We start from the raw sequence: 21397 nt of genomic DNA, 5'->3' as shown, positions 1-21397 counted from the left end.
AGATGGCGTTCGTTATTTTACTTTCATGGTCTACGCTAACCGCAGCGAAGGCTTGTCCGTCGGCGTAGCGCGCTGCGTCCCGAAACTGTTCTCCGAAGCCCGTTCACGAGCCTTTTCCAGGAGGGCCTTCGCGCGCGCCCGACGTCTTCCCACGTTGTGTTCCGGATGGAAGTTTTGTGGTATCAAGATGACAGTGATGCGGTCCCGCTGCTCTCGAGGGATGCTGCAGAACTTTGTTTTGACTACTGCGGGAGGAATGCCCAACTCCTGGAGGATGTGTCTTCCAGCTTGTGTGGTAGATAGCCTGATGAACTGGGCCCTTTCCTGCGCTTCCGCCAATTCCTCTAGCGTGTTATGCATGCCGAGTTGAAGTAAGCTTTCCGTGTGTGTGTGTATATGGGGAGCCCGAGAGCTCTCTTGATTGCCTTCCTGATTAATGCGTTGAGCTTATCCCACTCCGATCTTTGCCAGTTGTGCATGGCCACGACATAAGTGAAATGCCACATTATGAACGCATGTACCAATCTCACGAGGTTGTCTTCTCCCAGGCCTTGCTGCCGGTTGGCCACTCTTATTAGTCTGATGGCATTGTCCATCTTAGTGAGTCGCAGCACTGTCTGGTTGTTAGAGCCACTTGACTCGACCATCATGCCGAGAATCCGGATGGCATCCACCCTCGGAATATAGCCTCCGTCGTTGGTCCGTAGTTTGATGTCACATTCGGCGAGTGGCTTCCATCCCTTTGGTTTGGGGCCTCTGTGCTTGGGCCAATATAGTAGCAGTTCCGACTTGTGAGGTGAGCACCAATGGCCCATGGACTCGAGGTATCTCTCGGTAGCATCAATCCCTTCTTGCAGGGCGGTCTATACCTGTCCATCACTACCTCCCGTACACCAGATGGTAACGTCGTCTGCTTATATGGTATGACTGATACCATCGATAGCAGAGAGTCTCCTGTATAGACCAATCATGGCCAGGTTAAAAAGGGTTGGGGATATGACTGCCCCTTGTGGTGTCCCTTTAGACCCCAGCTTGATCATGTCTGAAGTCAGGTCCCCGATCTTAAGGGTGGCTTCTCTGTCTAACAGGAAAGATCTTGTGTAGGAATGAAAGTGCTTCCCCAGGCTAAGGCTTGAGATTGTATCTAAAACGAACGAGTGAAGAATGTTGTCAAAGGCCTTTTCCAGATCTAGACCTAGTATGGCTCTCGTGTCCCACGTATTACGGTCAATAATGTGATGCTTGATGAGCTTCATCACGTCCTGCGTCGATAGTCCGGCCCTGAAGCCGATCATGTTGTATGGGTAAATGTCGTGGTCCTCCAGGTAGCGAGAAAGCCTGTTTAGGATTGCGTGCTCAGCAACCTTCCCCACGCACGATGTGAGCGAAATTGGGCGGAGGTTATCGAGGCTGGGTGGCTTGCCTGGCTTGGGGATGAAAATGATGTTGGCCAATTTCCACATTTCCGGGACTATACCACTGCTCCATGCTTGGTTAATGTCCTTTAGGTATTCGATGGACTCGTTGTCCAGGTTCCGTAGAGCTTTGTTCGTGATGTTGTCCGTACCCGGAGCCGATCTGCCGTTGCGGGCGTGGAGCGCCTGCCAGATCTCCTCAATCCCAAATTCTGCGCCGAGCTCAGGGTTCCCGGAGCCTTCGTAGTCAGGGGAAGTGGTGTAGGGCCCAATGCAACAGACAGGTATTTCTTCACGAGTCTGGATAAAATTTCCTGGCTCGAATATTCTCGCTTGGCTGTGTGTAGGGTGCATGCCAGTGTGTTGTGTTGATTGGTTTTAGTGTTCGTCTCGTCGAGGAGATGCTTTAGGAGGTTCCAGGTTCCTCCGTTGCACATCTGCCCGTCGATCGAGTTGCACACCTCATCCTATTGCTGTTTAGAGAGGGCTCTGCAGTGTTCCTCTATAGTTCTGTTGATTTCTGCCATCTTTTTCTGAGCCTGCGGTTGAGCCTTTGTCCCTTCCACCTGGCGAGGAGGGACTGCTTGGCCTCCAACAGGTGAGCCAGACGACTGTCCATCTTTTCCACCGGGAGGCCGGTACAAACCTCTTTGGTGGTAGCTTTGATGTCATCTCTAAGCTGTGCCACCCATTGTTCGAGGCTAGGCTTGTCCTCACCGTTCACTCTTCCCTAATCTTGCGAAACTTGTCCCAGTCTGCGTACTGGAACATGCGCTGTCTCTTCTGCTCGACCTGGAGGTGCGTGGCTAAGATATAATGTGGGTCATCATGCCCACTATAAAATCATTGCTGACGCCGCATAGGGCAAAAAAAAAAAAAAAACTGGAGCCCCTGCAGAACTTTTGACACAATTGTTTAAAGTAAACTTTCAAGTAATGTTCAGTACTTGTGCTAAAATGTTGAATTCTTGTACAAAGCTCACAATCCATTCCCAAATGCTATCTTGAGTTTTTGTTATTGGCACAGTGGCCTTGAAACTCTGACAAAGGCTGTACTTTCCATTTTAAGCAAGTTACAACTTCAAAGTTCAATGACATTGGAACATCAAAAACATTGAAATCTCTTGTAACATGAGCTAAGCAAGGCAGCAACAGTAATTAGGCAACATTAGCCAATGCTGCCAAGCTCCCCTTATTCCAGCACTGCAACGCTCTGCACTGTACCGTTGAAAGTGTGAGAAAAGTTAGCTCACTGCGGGCAGTTGGGCACGGGCAAAAGGAAGGTCAGGGCCAAGTGAAGTGCCAGGAGGGGAATCGCCAACAGCCACTCGGGCCAGTAGGCTAGCACATCCCGCACAGGGGCCCACACCTACAGACAAGAACGTGAGACAAACTTGCAAAAAAGTTTGATCGTTTCAACTATGATGAAGAAAAAAATGGCAACAGGAATGCAAAGTACAATGCAGAAAAACATTTTTACAGCAACATCTATACTATATACAAAGTTTAGCATGGACAATGTGCATGGACCATGGCTGCACGCCTCATATTGCCTTAAAGGTAGTGCCAATAGAAGAAGGAGGACTGCCTATCACCTCACTTTGCACAATACATTTGTCACATCCCAGGCTTGTGATATGTGAGCTGTTGTGCCTCCATGCCGTCACCATCATAATAAAACTATTTCAACTCGAAACATAAAAATCATGTGATCAGAACAATAACTTCACACGCAGCAAGATCAACTCTGTGCGCTATAAAAGGGGCCCACCACTTTCCATCGAAGTCAAGAAATGCATTTCAAGTGAAATCAGAATATTTCAGAAATACTTTGCTGTAAAACGTTCTTCAATGCATTCAGCAGAAACGGAGTTATTGGCAATCAAACATACCGTTTGCGATGCTTCCGCTTCTTCTTCAATGATTTGCACTGCGAAGGCTACGGCAGAGGAAGGTGTGCCCAAAACGCTCCGCCTACTGAACGGCACTGTGGCACGCAGTTCAAATGTTATTTTGGATGTTCACGTAGATCCCACTACTTCTGATTTTGGTGCCTACAGCGTTTGCTTTATGCACGACAGGGCTATAGTGTGCCCTCGCGCTTATATGCTCCTGTCTGGCTGTGCAATGTGATGCGGACCGGCTTTGTCCTGCACCAGCTTGACCGACGGATAGTAGCCATATCCAACTTGCGTATTTAGAAGCTCATAATGAAGCAAAGTCTGCCAAGGTAGCTAACCAGGAGTGGCCAGGAGTGAGTGCGCGTTAGAAGCATGCGTGTGGTCTGACCTTAGGTTTTGCATGGTTCGAGGCTAGATGAACGGCAGCTTTTGGGAACGGTGATGTATACAGATGCTGGCACAGTGCTGTGTCGCAGCTTGCCGCTTATTGTGTACGCGCCGTGCGAAGTAAATAGTATAGTTGATTTCAAATCGCTAAGGTCAGTACTAAACTGAAGCAGTTTCTTTCGTCCTAACTGCTTACTTTTCAGCTCAGGTCCGCCGGTAGCGGGAGTGCGGACTCGACAGCTCCACTAGGCTTAACATTTGCTCAAGAGCATCAACATCGACTCATACTTTATGTGCACAGCTTGATCGAGAGGGCTGAAGGCATTACAACTTTGAAGGTATGTTTCGACTCATTCTTAGTGTGATTAATTATATATACAAGCGAAGGCCCTGCGGCTATCAATGCCTTGTCAGTTCGACGGCCGATCACGCGGGGTTCAGTCGAACAATGGTGGCCACACTGATTTTGTTGGTGCTTTTAACAAGAAAGGTACAAGAAAGGTTTTGACAAGATTGGTAGTAGTAAAACTGGCGTGTAATGAGGAGGGTATGGGTTCGGCTCCCACCAGCAGCAACTTGTTTTTTCAACCACTTTCATTTCCTTTTAGCTTATCATTTGCACACTTCAATTAAAACAACAAGTACTTTCTCCTATGCTTTACTTGGCTTCATGTGCTTCTGACTAACAAAAATTGAGCCCCTCAGTTCCCCTTCTTGTTCAAGTGTACTGACGGCGGCACAGTGCATATCTAGACAGTCTGATTTCCTTCCATGATGCATCTATTTCTACATTCTCCTGAATAAAATGTGCAACAAGCACTTCAACATGCGTGAAGCACATTGCGGTCTTGCATTTCAGTGGCGCATGCATTTAGGGGTTAGCACTGTGATCAGTATGTCAAAGACCACTCAGTAGAGCGAGCGACTTGGACATTTGTGTTAAAAACATAGGTCAACTTGTGCGCATTCAACACAGCTTTGGAGAAATAAATTGGTGAATTCCTGCTTTTCACGATCTTGGGAAACTGTCCTGAGACATGCAGAGCTTGAGATAATCATATTTTATATTTTGAATTATTGGTATGTCAAACTATTTTGCAAACCGCTGTAAGTTTTATACATCTAGGATCGACTTACTGGCAAAAGACTTTATTTACTAGTTTCTTAACTAATCTTTGTTAGTCCTAATCAGAAGAAAAAATTGTGGTATCATCTGCATATAAAGTGCATCCAGAATAATTAAGCCAACTTCATAAGTCATTACTGCACAGTAAAAAGAGCAACATACCTAAAATGGAACCTTGAATATTCATTTTTGAGTTGAAAAATGAATCAGCAACCTGAACAACCGGTAATCTGTTTATGAGGTAATTAAGTATGAGCATTAGTGTAAAACTGCATATGTCATAAGATTTTAGTGTAACAAAAAGATTGATGTAGTTAATCATGTCAAATGCTTTCAAAAGTTCCACAAGTACAGCCCTGGTGAAAGATCCCGTATCTATGGAATGTTTAAGATAGTCTGTGAAATCAATTATGCAAGATCTGTGAAAAAGTTGGGCCAACTAAACTGAGATGTCAAAAGAGTAAATGGGTTCAGGTAATTAATCAACCGTGTTACAAACAAGTTTGTGATTATTGGAGACTATTGAAGAAAACAATAGAAAATTATGTGAGGAACTGTTCTGACCTGGAAATGACAAAACTTGACGTTTCGAATTTTCACAAATGAACAGGAGAGGCTACAAGAGTAGGGCGACTGTGGCTATCCAGCCTTGTCAGGGGGCAACAGACATGGAGACCATTACAACAGGGTTATGCATGCAACTCACACATTTTGTGAGTGAGACTGCAGATTTCATTAGCCCCGGTAATAGTTCAGAACAGGCCTGTGTGTGTACTTCAAAGAAATTCTCACTGTTACCTTCACAGTTGTGATGGAAAAGGTTTCCTTTTTCTTTTGTATCGTCCTTGTCAGTATGCTGAAGAGCACTGATAAAATGTAATGGCAGCCCTTCAGTTGTCTTGGGCCCCTGTCTGCAATACACCGCTACTAACAATATCTAGCATTGTCTACAGGAGTAACAGTGACATGCTCTTTCAGTCATCATGGTTCCAATGCAATTGTAATCTCTTTGTTGGACTTCTTCTAGCAGAACAGCTATAGAAAAAACTGTCAGCCCTTCCATTGGAGTGGAGATGGAAGACCAGCGAAGCTGTACTATGGTGGGAATCAGTGGCGCACTGACGGGGGGGGGGGGGGGGGGGTGTTGTAAGCCCCCTGAGGCCGAGTTGACCAACCCCCCGCACGCGTCCAGCCCCACACGTCCAACGTGTACCTTCAGTGCTCTGTTCACATTGTCATTACAATTCAGGAGGTGGCCTGAAGTCGAATTTTCCTGATTAACAACAACAATCTAGTATCACTGTCTTGTATTCATTCATTTACTCTTAAATTATTTTGAGTAAAACACTGAAGACATAAACATCGTCATCATCTTTGGTGTCATTATATTATTATAATTATTAGGAATTTTATTCGCTTTTGGATTCCTCTGGCTATAGCAAGGCAATTGCACATTATACAAAGTGCTTGCTTCCCCCTCCCCCACCGCAATAATTCAACCCCCCCTGGCAGAGATCCTGGGTGCGCTACTGGTGGGAATTATGTATTTCCAATTATGACTATTAAGATGTGATGGTGTGATTGGTTATTTTAACTATTAAAGAATGAGAAATGTATATGATCCAGTGGTTTTCATTTATTTAGTGACCACAGGGACCATGGCCTTATGGTCACTACGGTACACCGCCATAGGGTGTACGGCAAAGGATGGCACATTCTTCATAAACATGTCACCAACACTGCGCGCGTTCGGTACGAACGTGTGCAAAACGCTTCGGCCGTCGACAACAGTTCTGCATGTTGCTGGTGCTGCTCCCCTACCTCCCATCCCCCGATGGCCTTCCGCACGACGGAACAAGTCGCGTTTGCTCTCTGCAGTGCATTCGCTCCCCGTGAAAGCGCACATCCCTCGCGCACTTTCACTCGCACATACAGCATACGGCCAACGAGTTTTTTTTTTTTTTCTACACGCGGACACGACCATCAGAGATGGAGCCTTTAACAGCTTTCGCTGTAAAACCCCCAAAAGGAACAGAGGTGCTGCTAAGTTGCCTCAAATGCAGGATATTGGCATACTGCCAAATGAGATGGTAATTCTCCTAATCTACTGGCATACTTCAGCTGGACATTCCTGTTCAAGCGTCAATAACCTTAATCTATACACCATTTACAGCAGTTAGTTTATGGACTGTAAAAGAGATGTCACTATCATCTCAACGCCACTGTACGCTTTTTGACTGCAGCCATGCCTTCCCTTAGGCACTTGGAAGGCCAAAGCCTAAGTGAATGCATGTCATGACAATTGCAAGGGTACTGCCAAGGTGTGAATTACATCAGGAAAGAAAGAAATTACATTCAAGAATACAGGTCTATATTTGGTAGTCCAGTGCTTGCACTCAAAGACTGTGACTGCATGACTAACTCGAGAGGTCTGCAAAAAAGTCACGGTTTCACGCGCAAGGCGATGCATTGATTTCGATAGCAAATTATTGATAGCAAATTACAAAGCAACGATAGAAGTTTTATCAGCTGTGCAAACTTGTAAACATTCACTTACTAACTAAATCAACAAGCATGGTGTCACACGCGCACAGGCAAACATGAACACATCTCACTCGATGACCGCGAACATTCGCTGTTAAATCACTGGCATGATGAAGAGTGGCAGCAGCAGCGAGCAAATCGACTTTCGTGCTGCCTCTTGCTTCAAAGTGAACTAAGTGGCGAGAACACAGCGGACCCGAAGCTATTGGCCTTGGCGCCCTTAGACTCTGTACCCATTGTAGATCGCTTTCAAAATAAGGCCCACGCGGCTGCACTCAGCCATGCTATAGGCAGCCACCGCCAGACTGCCATTGGATTACCAGAAGTGTTCCACACACTAAGCAATAATGGTGAGCACGAATTACATGCTGTCCCAACTTTTTCCTCACTTAAACGTGAAATTCTCTATTTAGCCACCTCGTCACACATGCTTTAGGACAGAAATTATCAACATGCTTGGTTACATGCGGCTTTTCCAAAGTAAAGTTGGGAACACAATCAAGCAAGACACTTTGTTGATGTACAGCAAATCTAGCAATATATTGCAGCAGCATTTGAGAATAGCATTGTACTGCGTGGCTACACTTCCTCAGAATCTTTTGCCACAGTCAATTATTGGTGAATTCGACTAGCTGTTAATTTATTGTGATATACAGCGGAATCTCATTGATACGATCTCCACGGGAATCAGAAAACAAAGCGTATCATCTGAAAATCGTATCATCCAACATATTGCCACCAGCAGTAGTGGGTACAGTGCTAAGATGCAGGCATGGACAAGAAGAAAGAAGTGCGCGTGCTTCTCCGCCCGCTCAATAGCCAGCTTCCAGCGCCGTGCTTTTCAGGAGCCCGCTACCCTCAATAAACATCGTGTTGCCTTTCCCTCTCAAGGCACGTGACAAAGTGGTGGAGGTGCGGGGTATTCCTCACCCATGTCGCAGACCCCTTCTGTCAGCGGAACCACTACCCCAGTGCCAATCGATACGCCGGTCCATCGGGCCAGCCGCAGGATCCGGGGACTGCCTCCTGAAGACCCCGCAGCGCTTCAGACCATCTCAACCGGTATAGAAAGCGCCGCAATGACGAACCAGTACACACTTCAGAATCCACGGGTTCTGAAGTCATTCCATGGCAAGGTCTTCGAAGACGTCGAAGACTGGATGGCCGACTACGAGCGCGTGGCCGAATACAACGATGCAACTAAACTTAGAAGTGTCTACTTTTGCCTGGAAGACGGCGCGCTCACATGGTTACAAAACCGTGAGCGGCAACTGACGTCGTGGCGTGAGTTCCGCCGTCAGTTACTAGACACCTACGCCAATGCTGGTCGCCGCGAATGAGCCGAACGAGCAATCCAGGTCCCCGTTAAGCTTCCCAACAAAAGTGTTACCACGTTCGTCGAAGATAGGATGCGACTCTTCATACGAGCAGACTCACGAATGACCGAGGACAAGAAGTTGTGTCACCTGATGCGAGGAGTGAAGGAGCAGCTCTTCGCTGGTCTTGTGCAGAGCCCTCCGAAGACTGTCGCCGAATTTTTATCTGAGGCTGTAAATATGGAGAAGATGCTTTAGCAACGATCGAATTTCTACGAGCGGTAGGTGAACATGACATCCACCACCGATATTTTCACGGCCACCAAGAGCAACGATGACCACCTCCGCGAACTCATTCGCACTGTCGTGCGCGAAGAAATACAGAAGGTTTTCGGCACGTCACAAGCGGCAGTGAGCACTATTGAGAGTGTTCTAAAAGATGAAGTTCACCAAGCGCTCGGGTCCACCTGTCCTCTTGCTTACACCGTGCCTGCACCGACTGAACACCACCATGCGACCTATGTGGAAGCCCTGAGACTCCCTGCACCACCCCCACTGTTAGTTCACGCGGCTCATCCGATTACACTTTCATCTGCCCAACCGGTACGATACATCACAGAACGACGCGCACCTCCAGCATTTCCCTCCACCGCTCCTCCCGCTGTGTTTCCGCAGGAGCAACCGGTATATTACGCCAACGATCGACACATAACCCCTCCGAAGTTGGATGTTTGGCGCACACCGGACCGCCGGCCTCTGTGCTTCCACTGCGGTGAGGCAGATCATTTGTACCGCCAGTGCCCATACCGACGTCTCGGGTTGCGGGGCTTTTCCACCTATTCACCGCTATCCCGACTTGGCCAACGACCTCGGGAGATTGAAGATTATCTTGCTCAACAGCGCATGCCACCGTCTACCAGGCGACAATCACGCTCGCCGTCACCACGGCGATTTTCACCACCGCCCAGCGATATTCTGGCACACGATCACCAAGTCCTAGCCGGAACAACTAACCACAGCGACCTTTGGGGGCGAGGCCGCTGGCAGTCGACACGTTGAAGACCTCCAATCGACGCGAACGAGTGAGGACACTAATCCGACGTCAACTGCAGATGAACGGAATGACTGGCTTTCGCTCGGCGTACCGGTGGTGGTCGACGGTTACGCGGTTAGCGCTTTAGTAGATACCGGTGTGAACTATTCCATCTTAAGCAGGAAGCTGGCGACATTTCTGAAGAAAGTAATTACCCCTTGGCATGGCTTGCAGATTCGTACGGCTGGTGGTCACGTCGTTACTCCACTGGGAACCTGCATGACAAGAGTTCAGATTCGAGGATCGACATTCGTGGTGAGCTGCCTTGTCCTACGCGCATGCTCCCGTGACGTCATTCTCGGGGTTGATTTTCTGCAAGAATACGGCGCTGTTATTGACCTACGGGGAGGTGTAGTCACCTTCTCAGCAGACCGAGCACTCGACGGGTACGACCACAAGCGACGAGACAACGCCCTTCGTGTCTCGACCGAAAGTGTTACACTTCCTCCGCAAACCAGTGTCCTAGTCGAGATGATGTGCGATGGAATGCGCGAAGGTGAAGTGATCGCTGAAAGTAACTTATCGCATCTACTGATGCAAGGTGTTTGCGCTGCTAGAAGTGTGCTACAGTTTAGTGATGGCCGTTCTCAGTTGCTTGTCACCAACTTCAGTAACGAGCATCAACACCTGTTCCATGGTACTTCGATAGCGTTTGCCGACCAAATAGAGAATGTGGCTGAATGTTTTACCTCTGAAGCTGTGGGAATGGCTGACAAGTCACTGGGCAACATTGACATCAATTCAGAGTTATTGAAAGATAACCAGGCATCACTGCGGAAGCTCTTGCTTGAATTCAGGGAATGTTTTGCAAGTTTGTCTAAAGTTCGCCAGACTTCAATCACAAGACACAGGATCATCACATGCGATAACGCACACCCGATACGCCAGAAGCCCTACCGCGTGTCTGCAAAAGAACGTGAGGCAATTCATACGCAAGTCCTAGAGATGCTTGAAGACGGCGTTATCGAACCTTCCAACAGCCCAGGGTCGTCTACGGTCGTTCTTGTCAGAAAGAAAGACGGAACGCTACGTTTCTGCGTTGACTACCGGAAGCTCAACAACATCACTAAAAAGGATGTGTACCCTCTGCCACGTATCGATGACTCATTAGACAGACTGCGGCTTGCCCAGTATTTTTCATTACTCGATTTGAAAAGCGGGTACTGGCAGATCAAGGTAGATGAACGAGACCGCGAAAAAACTGCCTTTGTGACTCCGAACGGCCTCTACAAATTTCAAGTGCTTCCTTTCAGCTTGTGTTCAGCCCCAGCTACTTTCCAGCGAATGATGGATACTGTCCTCGCTGGACTGAAGTGGCAGATTTATCTTGTGTACCTCGATGATGTGGTCGTATTTTCTGAAACGTTCGAGCAGCATCTTCACAGCCTGCGGGGTGTGCTACAAGTGTTCCGATTGGCTGATCTTACGCTCAAACCAGAAAAGTGCCACTTTAGTTATGAAGAGCTGAGGTTTCTCGGACACGTCGTAAGTGCCAGAGGAGTCCGACCCGATCCCGACAAACTTGCCACGGTAGCAGCATTTCCTCCTCCTGCCGACAAGAAGGCCGTGCGGCGCTTCCTGGGTTTGTGTGCGTATTATCGCCATTTCATTGAAAACTTCTCGAAGATAGCAGAACCCCTGACTCGCATTACAAGGGATGACACGGCATTTACCTGGACGAATGAACAACAGGCAGCCTTCGCTGAACTACGACAGCACATGCAGTCAGCACCCGTCCTGGCACATTTTGACGACGCGGCTGACACCGAGGTGCATACTGACGCCAGTAACATTGGTCTTGGCGCAGTACTGGTCCAACGTCAAGATGGCTATGAAAGAGTGATAGCTTATGCTAGCCGCTCGCTGTCCCGTGCCGAGGCAAACTACTTTACCACAGAAAAAGAGTGTCTCGTGGTGGTGTGGGCAATCACGAAGTTTCGCGCTTATCTCTTAGCTGTCCCTTCAAAGTGATGACAGACCACCATGCTCTATGTTGGTGGGCAAACATACACGATCATTCAGGACGACTGGCACGGTGGAGCTTGGGGCTACAGGAATTTGACGTCACTATCATTTACAAGTCTGGGCGCAAGCACAAAGACGCTGACACACTGTCGCGTGCACCTGCCAAATCTGTCCGTCGAGAGTCAGAGGATGATGATGGCTTCCTGGGTGCCATGACTGCATCAGACTTAATCAGATGGCAGCGTGACGACCCTGAAATTCGACCTATCATCGATCACTTCGAGGGCCGCCCAACAACCACACCACGCCATCTACATCGCATATTGACGTCCTTCTGTCTACGAGATATGGTGCTTCACAAGAAAAATGCCCATTCAAACAACCGAGCCTACCTCCTGGTAGTTCCTCAAGACTTGCGGGACGATATTCTTTTCACTTGCCATGACGAGCCCATATCTGGCCACTTAGGCTCCTCACGAACGCTTGCCAGAGTGCGCAAGATGTATTACTGGCCCGGGCTTTCGGAAAGTGTCACTCAGTACGTTAAAGGCTGCCGTGAATGCCAACATCGAAAGTCACTGCCCATGAAGCCCGCCGGGTTATTGCAACCCATTGAAGCACCTCATCAGCCATTCGACCAAGTCGGCTTGGACATTCTTGGGCCTTTTCCTCTGTCAACTAATGGCAACAAGTGGGTGATTGTTGCAACTGACTATTTAACCCTCTATGCTGAGACAGGCGCTCCCACGAGCCACGGCTTCTGAGGTAGCACAGTTCTTTATGTGCCACATTGTATTGCGTCATGGTGCCCCATCCACTGTCATCACAGACAGAGGGACGGCATGCACAGCACCGCTCATGGAGGAAATTTTTCAATTGAGCAACACCAGGCATCGAAAGACGACTGCTTACCATCCACAGTCCAATGGACTTACGAAGCGATTAAACAAGACCATCACGGACATGATCTCTATGTACATCGACGTCCAGCACAAAACATGGGATCGCATCTTGCCTTACGTGACCTTCACGTATAATACCGCCGTACAAGAGACGACTGGGTTCACACCATTTCACCTCTTTTATGGCCGCGAAGTTCAGACAATGCTGGACGCTATGCTTCCGTGTCCAGACGCCTCGCATCTAACGACTGACGCCGAAGAATTTGCTGAGCGCGCTGAGGAAGCCCGCCAGCTCGCACGGCTGCACATCGGTCAGCAGCAGCTCGCAGATGCACGGCATTATAACATCTGCCACAGACACGTGTGCTACAATCCCGGAGACCAAGTGTGGGTGTGGACCCCTGTTCGCCACCGTGGCCTTTGTGAAAAGTTGATTAGCAGCTATTTTGGCCCATACAAAGTGCTGCGCCGCATTAGTGACGTGAATTGCGAAGTCATTTTGGATGGTGCGGTGCCAACACGGCGTCGACAACAATCTAACCCTGACATAGTTCACGTTGTGCACATGAAACCTTAGGTTGCGCGTTCATGGTTATTATTTTTATTCATCTTTCTACTTACGCTACTGTTTGCAGCCTCTCTGTTTCTTGAGACTGTGCCCGTCGCGCTTCACTGCTGCTGTGCTTTTGTTTTTCCTGTAGCTGTCATTGTGTCCTTTGCACGAGCATCTGCCTAGACCATGTTTCTTCCCCCTCCTTTTCTTACACTGCTTCTTGAGCATCAAGCCGATGCTCTTTCCGAGGAAGGGGGGAAATGCCACCAGCAGTAGTGGGTACAGTGCTAAGAGGCAGGCACAGACAAGAAGAAAGAAGTGCGCATGCTTCTCCGCCCGCTCAATAGCCATCCCAGCGCCATGCTTTTCAGGAGCCCGCTACATTCAATAAACGTCGCGTCGCCCGTTCTGTCTCAAGGCACGAAACAATATTATCCTACCAAATCATAGTATCGGGGAAAAAAAAGAAACATATTAACCTGAAAAACGTATTATGCCCCATTGTAAACGAGGTTCCACTGTAAATGAAAAAAAAAAGGGTAATTCAGCTCTTACTGAATGTTTAAAGCATTTATTGACCCGGCACAAACTGTCCTGGAATTGAGTCACAGAAAGACCAGACAACCCAGAAAATACAAGTTTGTGAGTCAGAGGACACTTTCACTTGTGTAATGAGCCAGGTAACTTGTGACGCCAGATCACTTGTGACGCCAGATCACTTGTGACGCCAGATCACTTGTGACACCAGATCACTTGTGACACCAGATCACTTGTGGCACCAGAGAACTTGTGGCACCAGAGAACTTGTGGCACCAGAGAACTTGTGGCACCAGAGAACTTGTGGCACCAGAGAACTTGTGGCACCAGAGAACTTTTGGCACCAGAGAACATTTGGCACCAGAGAACTTTTGGCACCAGAGAACTTTTGGCACCAGAGAACTTGCGACACCAGAGAACTTGCGACACCAGAGAACTTGCGACACCAGAGAACTTGTGACACCAGAGAAATTGCTGATGCACTCACCAGGTGTCCTCCATGAGGCTTGGCAAACAGAAGGTGCACCGTAGCAGCCACCAAATAGGAAAAGGCCAGGCGTTGCAGTACACCAGGAATACGCAGCATTTTTAGGTCAACTGCATGTACCAGCCACAAGAACACGAATGACACGCAAACAATGAACTAATTTCTTCAAACACTATTCACAATCTATTAAAAAAATTGTGTTATAGTGAAAACTTTGACTGTAATTACCAAACTTTTTTTAACTGCTGTCAGTGAACTTTTTGAACCAACACTCTCAATGTTCTTGTCAGGTTAGATTATGACAGACTAAATTTAGAACTTGAAAAACATGCATATACTGTGGCAAATGATGTAGTAGCTTATGATGTGGCTAGCTTAACACTTGCTGCACTCTACACGACAAAACTAAAGAACTAAGCAACTAAAGTCTCTCACCCTGAATGTTCAACAGGTGTTGATGCAGCATAAAGATGTTAGGTACTGTTTAGCGTTAATGCTGTCATGAAGCCGTACTGAGTGAACTGAAGTCCTTAGGAAGTAAAACGGACTACCGAGGTACATTATTATGCTATGTGAGGTGTTCTAACTTGTTATACAAGCAAAGAAGAATGCACCATTATGCTCTTCAGTAGACAGTGGTGATATTGCGGCTATTTCGACTAATGTATTGATGTGCCTATTAGCAACTGTCTGAAAATTTAGCAAATGACTTTATTTTCTCATGAACGCTGTATAGGTGAAAGGCTAGCATGAGGCAGAGAATATTTGCCTTCTGCCTTGCTAGTCAGGAGTGAGTTGTGCCTTATACAACAATAAAATAAAATGAACAGTTATATTATAGCCAGCATTGCAGGAAATGTTATTACTCAGGTTGTGTGAATATTCAAAACATTTGAATACCGAAGCAAATAATGTCATATCTGATTCGACCTTTGAATTGAATAGGACTATTCGAAAACTTAAAATATTTTCGAAGTATTTTGAAGTTGAAGAATACCAGTATCCGTACCTTTTTTAGAAGTTTATGTCGATCTTTTTATATCTACCCTGAGTAAAGCGTTTACATGCCACTTTGTTGACCAAGCATACGAATTCACGAACGTAAACAATACTGGTAACAATAGCAATGGCTTTTCTCAGTTTTTAAAGAAATCTCTTACTATTGCACTTTTAGGCCCTAAATGTAACGTAACTGCAGCGTCATTATAATATCTTTCGGGTAGTATTGTGTGGGCGAGGCTGAGTCGAGATGCTTGACATGAAGGCAGTAACGTCGACGCAGGACGACGTCTTTATTAATATTGGTAAGGCATACTGAACAATACAAGGGCTAACGCGTGCGAGCGCGGCTCAAGACAGCAGTGACGCCGGGCGAGAAGTCTTCCAAAGAGGACGCAAACACGAGGATGTCATCCAAGTAGACTCTGATGCCCGACATTATAGGAGGTTGAAAGTCTTGCAAGGACGATCTGCATGGCACGTTGAAAAGAGCATGCTTGACTTCAAAGGGCATACGTGTCCACACGTATGTCCCACTGTGTGTGATGAAGGTTGTGTTGACATAATTTGCAGGACGCAGGCTGACTTGCCAGTAGGCAGATTTCAGGTCCAAACATGCAAAATATGATGCTCCGGCGGAGTCTTGCATGATATCATCAGCATGGACCAAAGGGTGTACAAATGTGCGATGATGATCCAAAACGGCCGTAGCGAGAGCTGCTTGCTGTATCTCTGATAGGTCCTTTGCAACGAAAGCGGGAGGAAGGTCAAGATGGATGGTTAAGGCTACTGTACCTTCTGGTGCAACAGTGGCTTGTTCTGGCAGGCTTTTGCACAAAGGCTTCCAAAGGGGCTCCATTCCTGGGAGAGGTGCTTCATGGAGACTGCCTGAACATGGCACTTTTCAGTACATTGAGCTAGGAAAGACTGCCAAAGAATTACTGCACATGAGGCATGAGGATACAGCTTCTGGTGCACCTGTATGACTGTACCAGAGGCCAGATGGTGGATTTAAGCTGGATTTGGAGGCTCGAACACAAGTCTTGTATTGCTGGCACGAAACCAATCTTCACTCAGTATCACCGGAAAGACATTATTGCTAATCACAGCGGCTTCCACTAGAGCTGTTATGGGGCCCACTGTAATCTTCAGGCACACCTTGCCTTCGGGATGCACACTTGATCCACCAACAATGGCTAAGGGCTCGCATGTCCAGGACATCAGTGGAAGATCCTTGATTGCAGACTTGGTCACTATAGTTATATTGGACCCTGTGTCCAGGAAGGCATCGTAAGAGCCCATAGGTGCAATGTCAGCTGTAAAGAATGAACACTCCAGATGGGAGCCATGGACGTCTTCCAAAGGGCTTGTGTGCAGCGCAGGGGCTGCTGCATGAAGTGATGTTGAAGCTGTGGCTGGCTGCTGTGTGACAGTCTCTTGCTTTGTTGGGCACTTCGATGCTAGGTGGCCCTTTTCGTGATACTTGAAGCAAACAGCTTCAGTAAATGACTATCCTGGGCGAAATGCAGGGACACCATAATGCTGTAACAGAGCCGAGTACCGAGCTTCCTGTTCAGCAGGTGGTAGATCTGCTATGCGACGGCTATGCGGAGGACTGGCAGGGCGGGACGGGGGCACACGGCTTTTCTTGAAACTGCCAACTGTTGGAGGTGCCACTGAAGGTATTAATGATGCAGAAGAGACTTGTCTGGAAGACGTAGTCCCGTTATTTTGACTGCGAAGAGTCTGCTCAGGACGATCAGCCGGCTTGTTGCGATCTGCATATGTTGCATTGCCCTGTCAAGCAGGGTGCATATATCAATGAAGTTGGATACTGACGATGGGCGTTGCGCTGCTATGCTTGTTGCGGTTCCCGCACACTGAATGCCGTGCAGGAGATATTCCACCTTCTGAGGCTCTGTCAATGGCGCTGGACATTTCTCGATTACTTGAAGCTTTGCATAGGCATAGTCGCGAAGTGACTGAGAGCTGGACTGTACTTGGGACATAATTTGCTGCTGCCATTGTAGTAGAATCAGCTCATCGGCGAATGCGTCCAGGAAAGCTTTACGCCACGTATCCCAAGTCGGGAACTGCGTACCAAGCGTCAGGTGCCAGTTTTTCGCATTGCCTCTCAATTTGCTTGCGGCGATGAGGCATGTTGTTTCTGGCGACCACGAAGTTAGCTGCTGCATTCGTTGAATCTCCTGAATCCAAAAATGCACACTTTGCTTGTGGCAGTTCTCGAACAATGGCAGGGTAGATGATACGTCGGGCATGGTTGTCACTTGCAGCTGTGGCAAGGAAGGGGCCTGGTACTACGGTGACAACATCGGCGAAAATGGCACTCCAAATGGTGGCTGGGGGTACCGTGAGCTGTTACAAAGCTGGGTGTTGTTACAAAAGGCTGCGGTTCTTGTGGCAGCGAAAAAACTTCATGCGCTGGCATGGCTGCGGCAGCACAAACGAGCGGCTGCATGGGGTAGGGCCACGGTGGCAGTGGGACATACGAGGCGGGCGCATACACTTGAGACGTTGCACCTGGAATTGCTCAATAAACCGTCGGAGTAAGGTGCGAGGCAGGGAACTGCACGCTGGTCGAGGAAACTGGTGCTGCGATCGGTCTCAGTGCTTGTTTCGGAATCGCTGCACGAGCTTCCTCCAGACACGCTGTCAAACGTTGAATCAGGTCGTCTCTTGACCCGGTAGCGTCGATTCTGCGGCGAATGAGCTCGGTTTGCAGAAACTCCGTGCTGAAGCATGCGACGGTGGCAGCGTCGACTTCGGCCCAATTCAATCCCGGCATGGCGCTTACTTGGCGGGAGCAAGGAGGTAGACAATGGCGGCGACTAGGTGGGCTTGGCGGAAGCGGCGGCATGGCGTGAGCGAACAGCGAGGCGAGATTCTTGGTCGACTGCACCAAATGTGAGGGCGAGGCTGAGGCAAGATGCTTGAGGCTTGACAAGAAGGCAGTAACGTCGACGCAGGACGACGTCTTTATTAATGTTGGTATGGCATACTGAACAATACAAGTGCTAACGCGCGCGAGCGCGACTCAAGACAACAGTCCTACATGGCAGCGGGGCAGACTGACAGACACTCACTCAGCTCTCCTCTCCAAGCTAAAGGCGGGAAGAACAGGGGAGAAAGCCCGACAGGTGCTGCCATCTGTCGGGCGGCTGGTGAAGTGGATGTGGGAGTCTCGCAGGTACGTCACAGTATTTACAGTAAAACCCCGGTGATACGATCCCGGCTGGTACAAATTTCGGTGATACGAATTCGTAACATTCCCCGGCCGAAATACATTGCTCACAATACGAAAAAAATCAGCTGTTCCGAACATGTTGCCGTGCCGCTGCGGATCATACGAACGCGTGAGCAATGGCGACGGCGGCCGAGTCAGCGGGGCAACCGGCACAGACAAGCCGGCACAGCGGGATCTGGGCGGGATCGACAGTCAAGCAACCAACTACGGGAGCGGCGGCATGGCGTGAGCGAACAGCGAGGCGAGATTCTTGGTCAACTGCGCCAAATGTGAGGGCGAGGCTGAGGCGAGATTCTTGAGGCTTGACAAGAAGGCAGTAACGTCGACGCAGGACGACGTCTTTATTAATGTTGGTAAGGCATACTGAACAATACAAGGGCTAACGCGTGCGAGCGCGACTCAAGACAACAGTCCTACATGGCAGCGGGACAGACCAGCAGACACTCACTCAGCTCTCCTCTCCAAGCTAAAGGCGGGAAGAACAGGGGAGAAAGCCCGACAGGTGCTGCCATCTGTCGGGTGGCTGGTGAAGTGGACGTGGGAGTCTCGGAGGTACCTCACAGTATTTACAGTAAAACCCCGGTGATACGATCCCGGCTGGTACAAATTTCGGTGATACGAATTCGTAACATTCCCCGGCCGAAATACATTGCTCACAATACGAAAAAAATCGGCTGTTCCGAACGTGTTGCTGTGCCGCTGCGGATCATACGAACGCATGAGCAATGGCGGCGGCGGCCGAGTCAGCAGGGCGACCGTAACAGACAAGCCGGCACAGCGGGATCTGGGCGGGATCGATAGTCAAGCAACCAACTACGTCACGTGGCTGCGCAATCTCTCATTGGTCCCCACGTCGAGCGGACCGGACCACATCACAGCCTAGCCGATGCTTAGCGAGAAAATAGACGAGGACCAATGCTGCAACGACGACCGCGGTGCAGCCCCGACGGCCAAAACGCTCCCTGCACTCAACGTGCTCAGGCGTTCAGTGGCGTGCGAAAACATTCCTGAGATCACGTGGTGTGAGGTACCTCCGAGACTCCGACGTCCACTTCCGCAGCCGCCCGACAGATGGCAGCACCTGTCCAGCATTCTCCCCTGTTCTTCCCGCCTTTAGCTCGGAGAGTAGAGCTGAATCAGTGTCTGCCCAGCTGCCTTGTAGCACTGTTCTCTCGAGTTGCGCTCACACTAGCCCATGTATTGTTTGGTATGCCTTCGCAACTTTAATAAAGACGTTGACCTGCGTCGACGTTACTGCCTTCGTTCCCAGCCTCAAGCATCTCGCCTCAGCCTCATCCTCACATTTGGCGCAGTTGACCAAGAATCTCACCTCGCCGTTTGCTCACGCCGTGCCACCGCTCCAGCCAGGCCCGCTTAGTCGCCACCATTGTCTACCTCCTTGCTCCCGCCAAGTAAGCGCCATGCCGGGATTGAATTGAGCCGAAGTCGACGCTGCCACCGTCGCATGCTTTAGCACCAAGTTTCTGCAAACCGAGCTCATTCGCTGCGGAATTGACGCTACCGGGTCAAGAGACGACCTGATTCAGCATTTGACAGTGTGCCTGAAGTAAGCTCATGCAGCGATTCCAAAACAAGCACAGAGACTGGCCTCGGTGCCAGTTTCCTCAACCAGAGTGCAGTTCCAAGCCTCGCCCTTTGCTCCGATGGTTTATCAAGCAATTCCAGGTGCAACGTCGCGCAAGTGTATGTGCCCGCCTCGTACATCCCACCGCCACCGTGGTCCTACCTCATGCCGCCGCTCGTTTGCGGCACCTGCAGCCATGCCAGCGCATGAAGTTTTTTCGCTACCACAAGAACCGCAGCCTTTTGTAACAACACCCAGCTTTGTAACGGCTCACGGTACCCCCAGCCACCATTTGGAGTGCCATTTTCGCCAATGTTGTCACCGTAGTACCAGGTCCCTTCCTTGCCACAGCTGCAAGTGACAACCATGCCCGACATATCGTCTACACTGCCATTGTTCAAGGACTGCCACAAGCAAAGTGTGCATTTGTGGATTCAGGAGATTCAACGAATGCAGCAGCTAACTTTGTGGTAGCCAGAAACAACATGCCTCATCGCAGCAAGCAAGTTGAGAGGCACTGCGAAGAACCGGCACCCGACTCTTGGCGCGCAGTTCCCGACTTGGGATACGTGGCGTAAAGCTTTCCTGGACGCATTCGCTAATGAGCTGACTCTTTTGCAATGGCAGCAGCAAATTATGTCCCAAGTACAGTCCAGCTCTCAGTCACTTCGCGACTATGCCTATGCAAAGCTTCGAGTAATCGAGAAATATCCAGCGCCACTGATGGAGCCTCAGAAACCTCCTGCACGGCATTCAGTGCACGGGAACCACAACAAGCATAGCAGCGCAACGTCCCATCAGCACTATCCAGCTTTACTGATATCTGCACCCAGCTTGACAGGGCAATGCAACATATGCAGACTGCAAGCAACCCAGCTGATCGTCCTGAGCAGACTCTTCGCAGTCAAAATAACGGGACCACGCCTTCCAGACAAGTCTCTTCTGCATCGTTAATGCCTTCAATGCCACCTCCAACAGTCAGCAGCTTCAAGCACAGCCGTGTGCCCCCATACCACCCTGCCAGTCTTCCACATCACCGTCGCATAGCAAATCTACCGCCTGATGAGAAGGAAGCTCGGTACTTGGCTCTGTTACAACGTTATGGTGTCCCTGCATTTTGTCCAGGACAGTCATTGAGCAAAGCTGTTTGTTTCAAGTGTCATGAAAAGGGCCACCTAGCATCGAAGTGCCCAACAAAGCAAGAGACTGTCACACAGCAGCCAGCCACACCTTCAACATCACTTCATGCAGCAGCCCCTGCGCTGCACACAAGCCCTTTGGAAGACGTCCATGGCTCGCATCTGGAAAGTTCATTCTTTACAG

At 49.0% G+C, this 21397-nt stretch overlaps 1 protein-coding gene across 3 annotated transcripts in view; it reads right to left on the bottom strand.

The window, feature by feature from the left end:
* Window positions 1-21397, bottom strand: part of LOC119437725 (heparan-alpha-glucosaminide N-acetyltransferase-like) — a 207045-nt gene that overhangs the window by 67958 nt on the left and 117690 nt on the right. For all 3 annotated transcript variants that reach the window (XR_005189505.2, XM_037704697.2, XM_037704698.2), the window contains exons 9-10: window positions 14226-14335; window positions 2668-2783 (exon numbers count right to left, since the gene is read on the bottom strand). Coding sequence is in view for 2 of the 3 variants with exons in the window: in XM_037704697.2 (XP_037560625.1) it covers window positions 2668-2783; window positions 14226-14335 (226 nt within the window). In the remaining variant the exon portion in view is untranslated. The remainder of the gene's footprint in view (window positions 1-2667; window positions 2784-14225; window positions 14336-21397) is intronic.

This window comes from Dermacentor silvarum, chromosome 1 (genome assembly GCF_013339745.2).
Source record: "Dermacentor silvarum isolate Dsil-2018 chromosome 1, BIME_Dsil_1.4, whole genome shotgun sequence".
Taxonomy (NCBI): Eukaryota; Metazoa; Arthropoda; class Arachnida; order Ixodida; family Ixodidae; genus Dermacentor; species Dermacentor silvarum.
The sequence above is the reverse complement of the archived record's forward strand: the minus strand, read 5'-3'. Positions and strand labels throughout refer to the sequence as shown.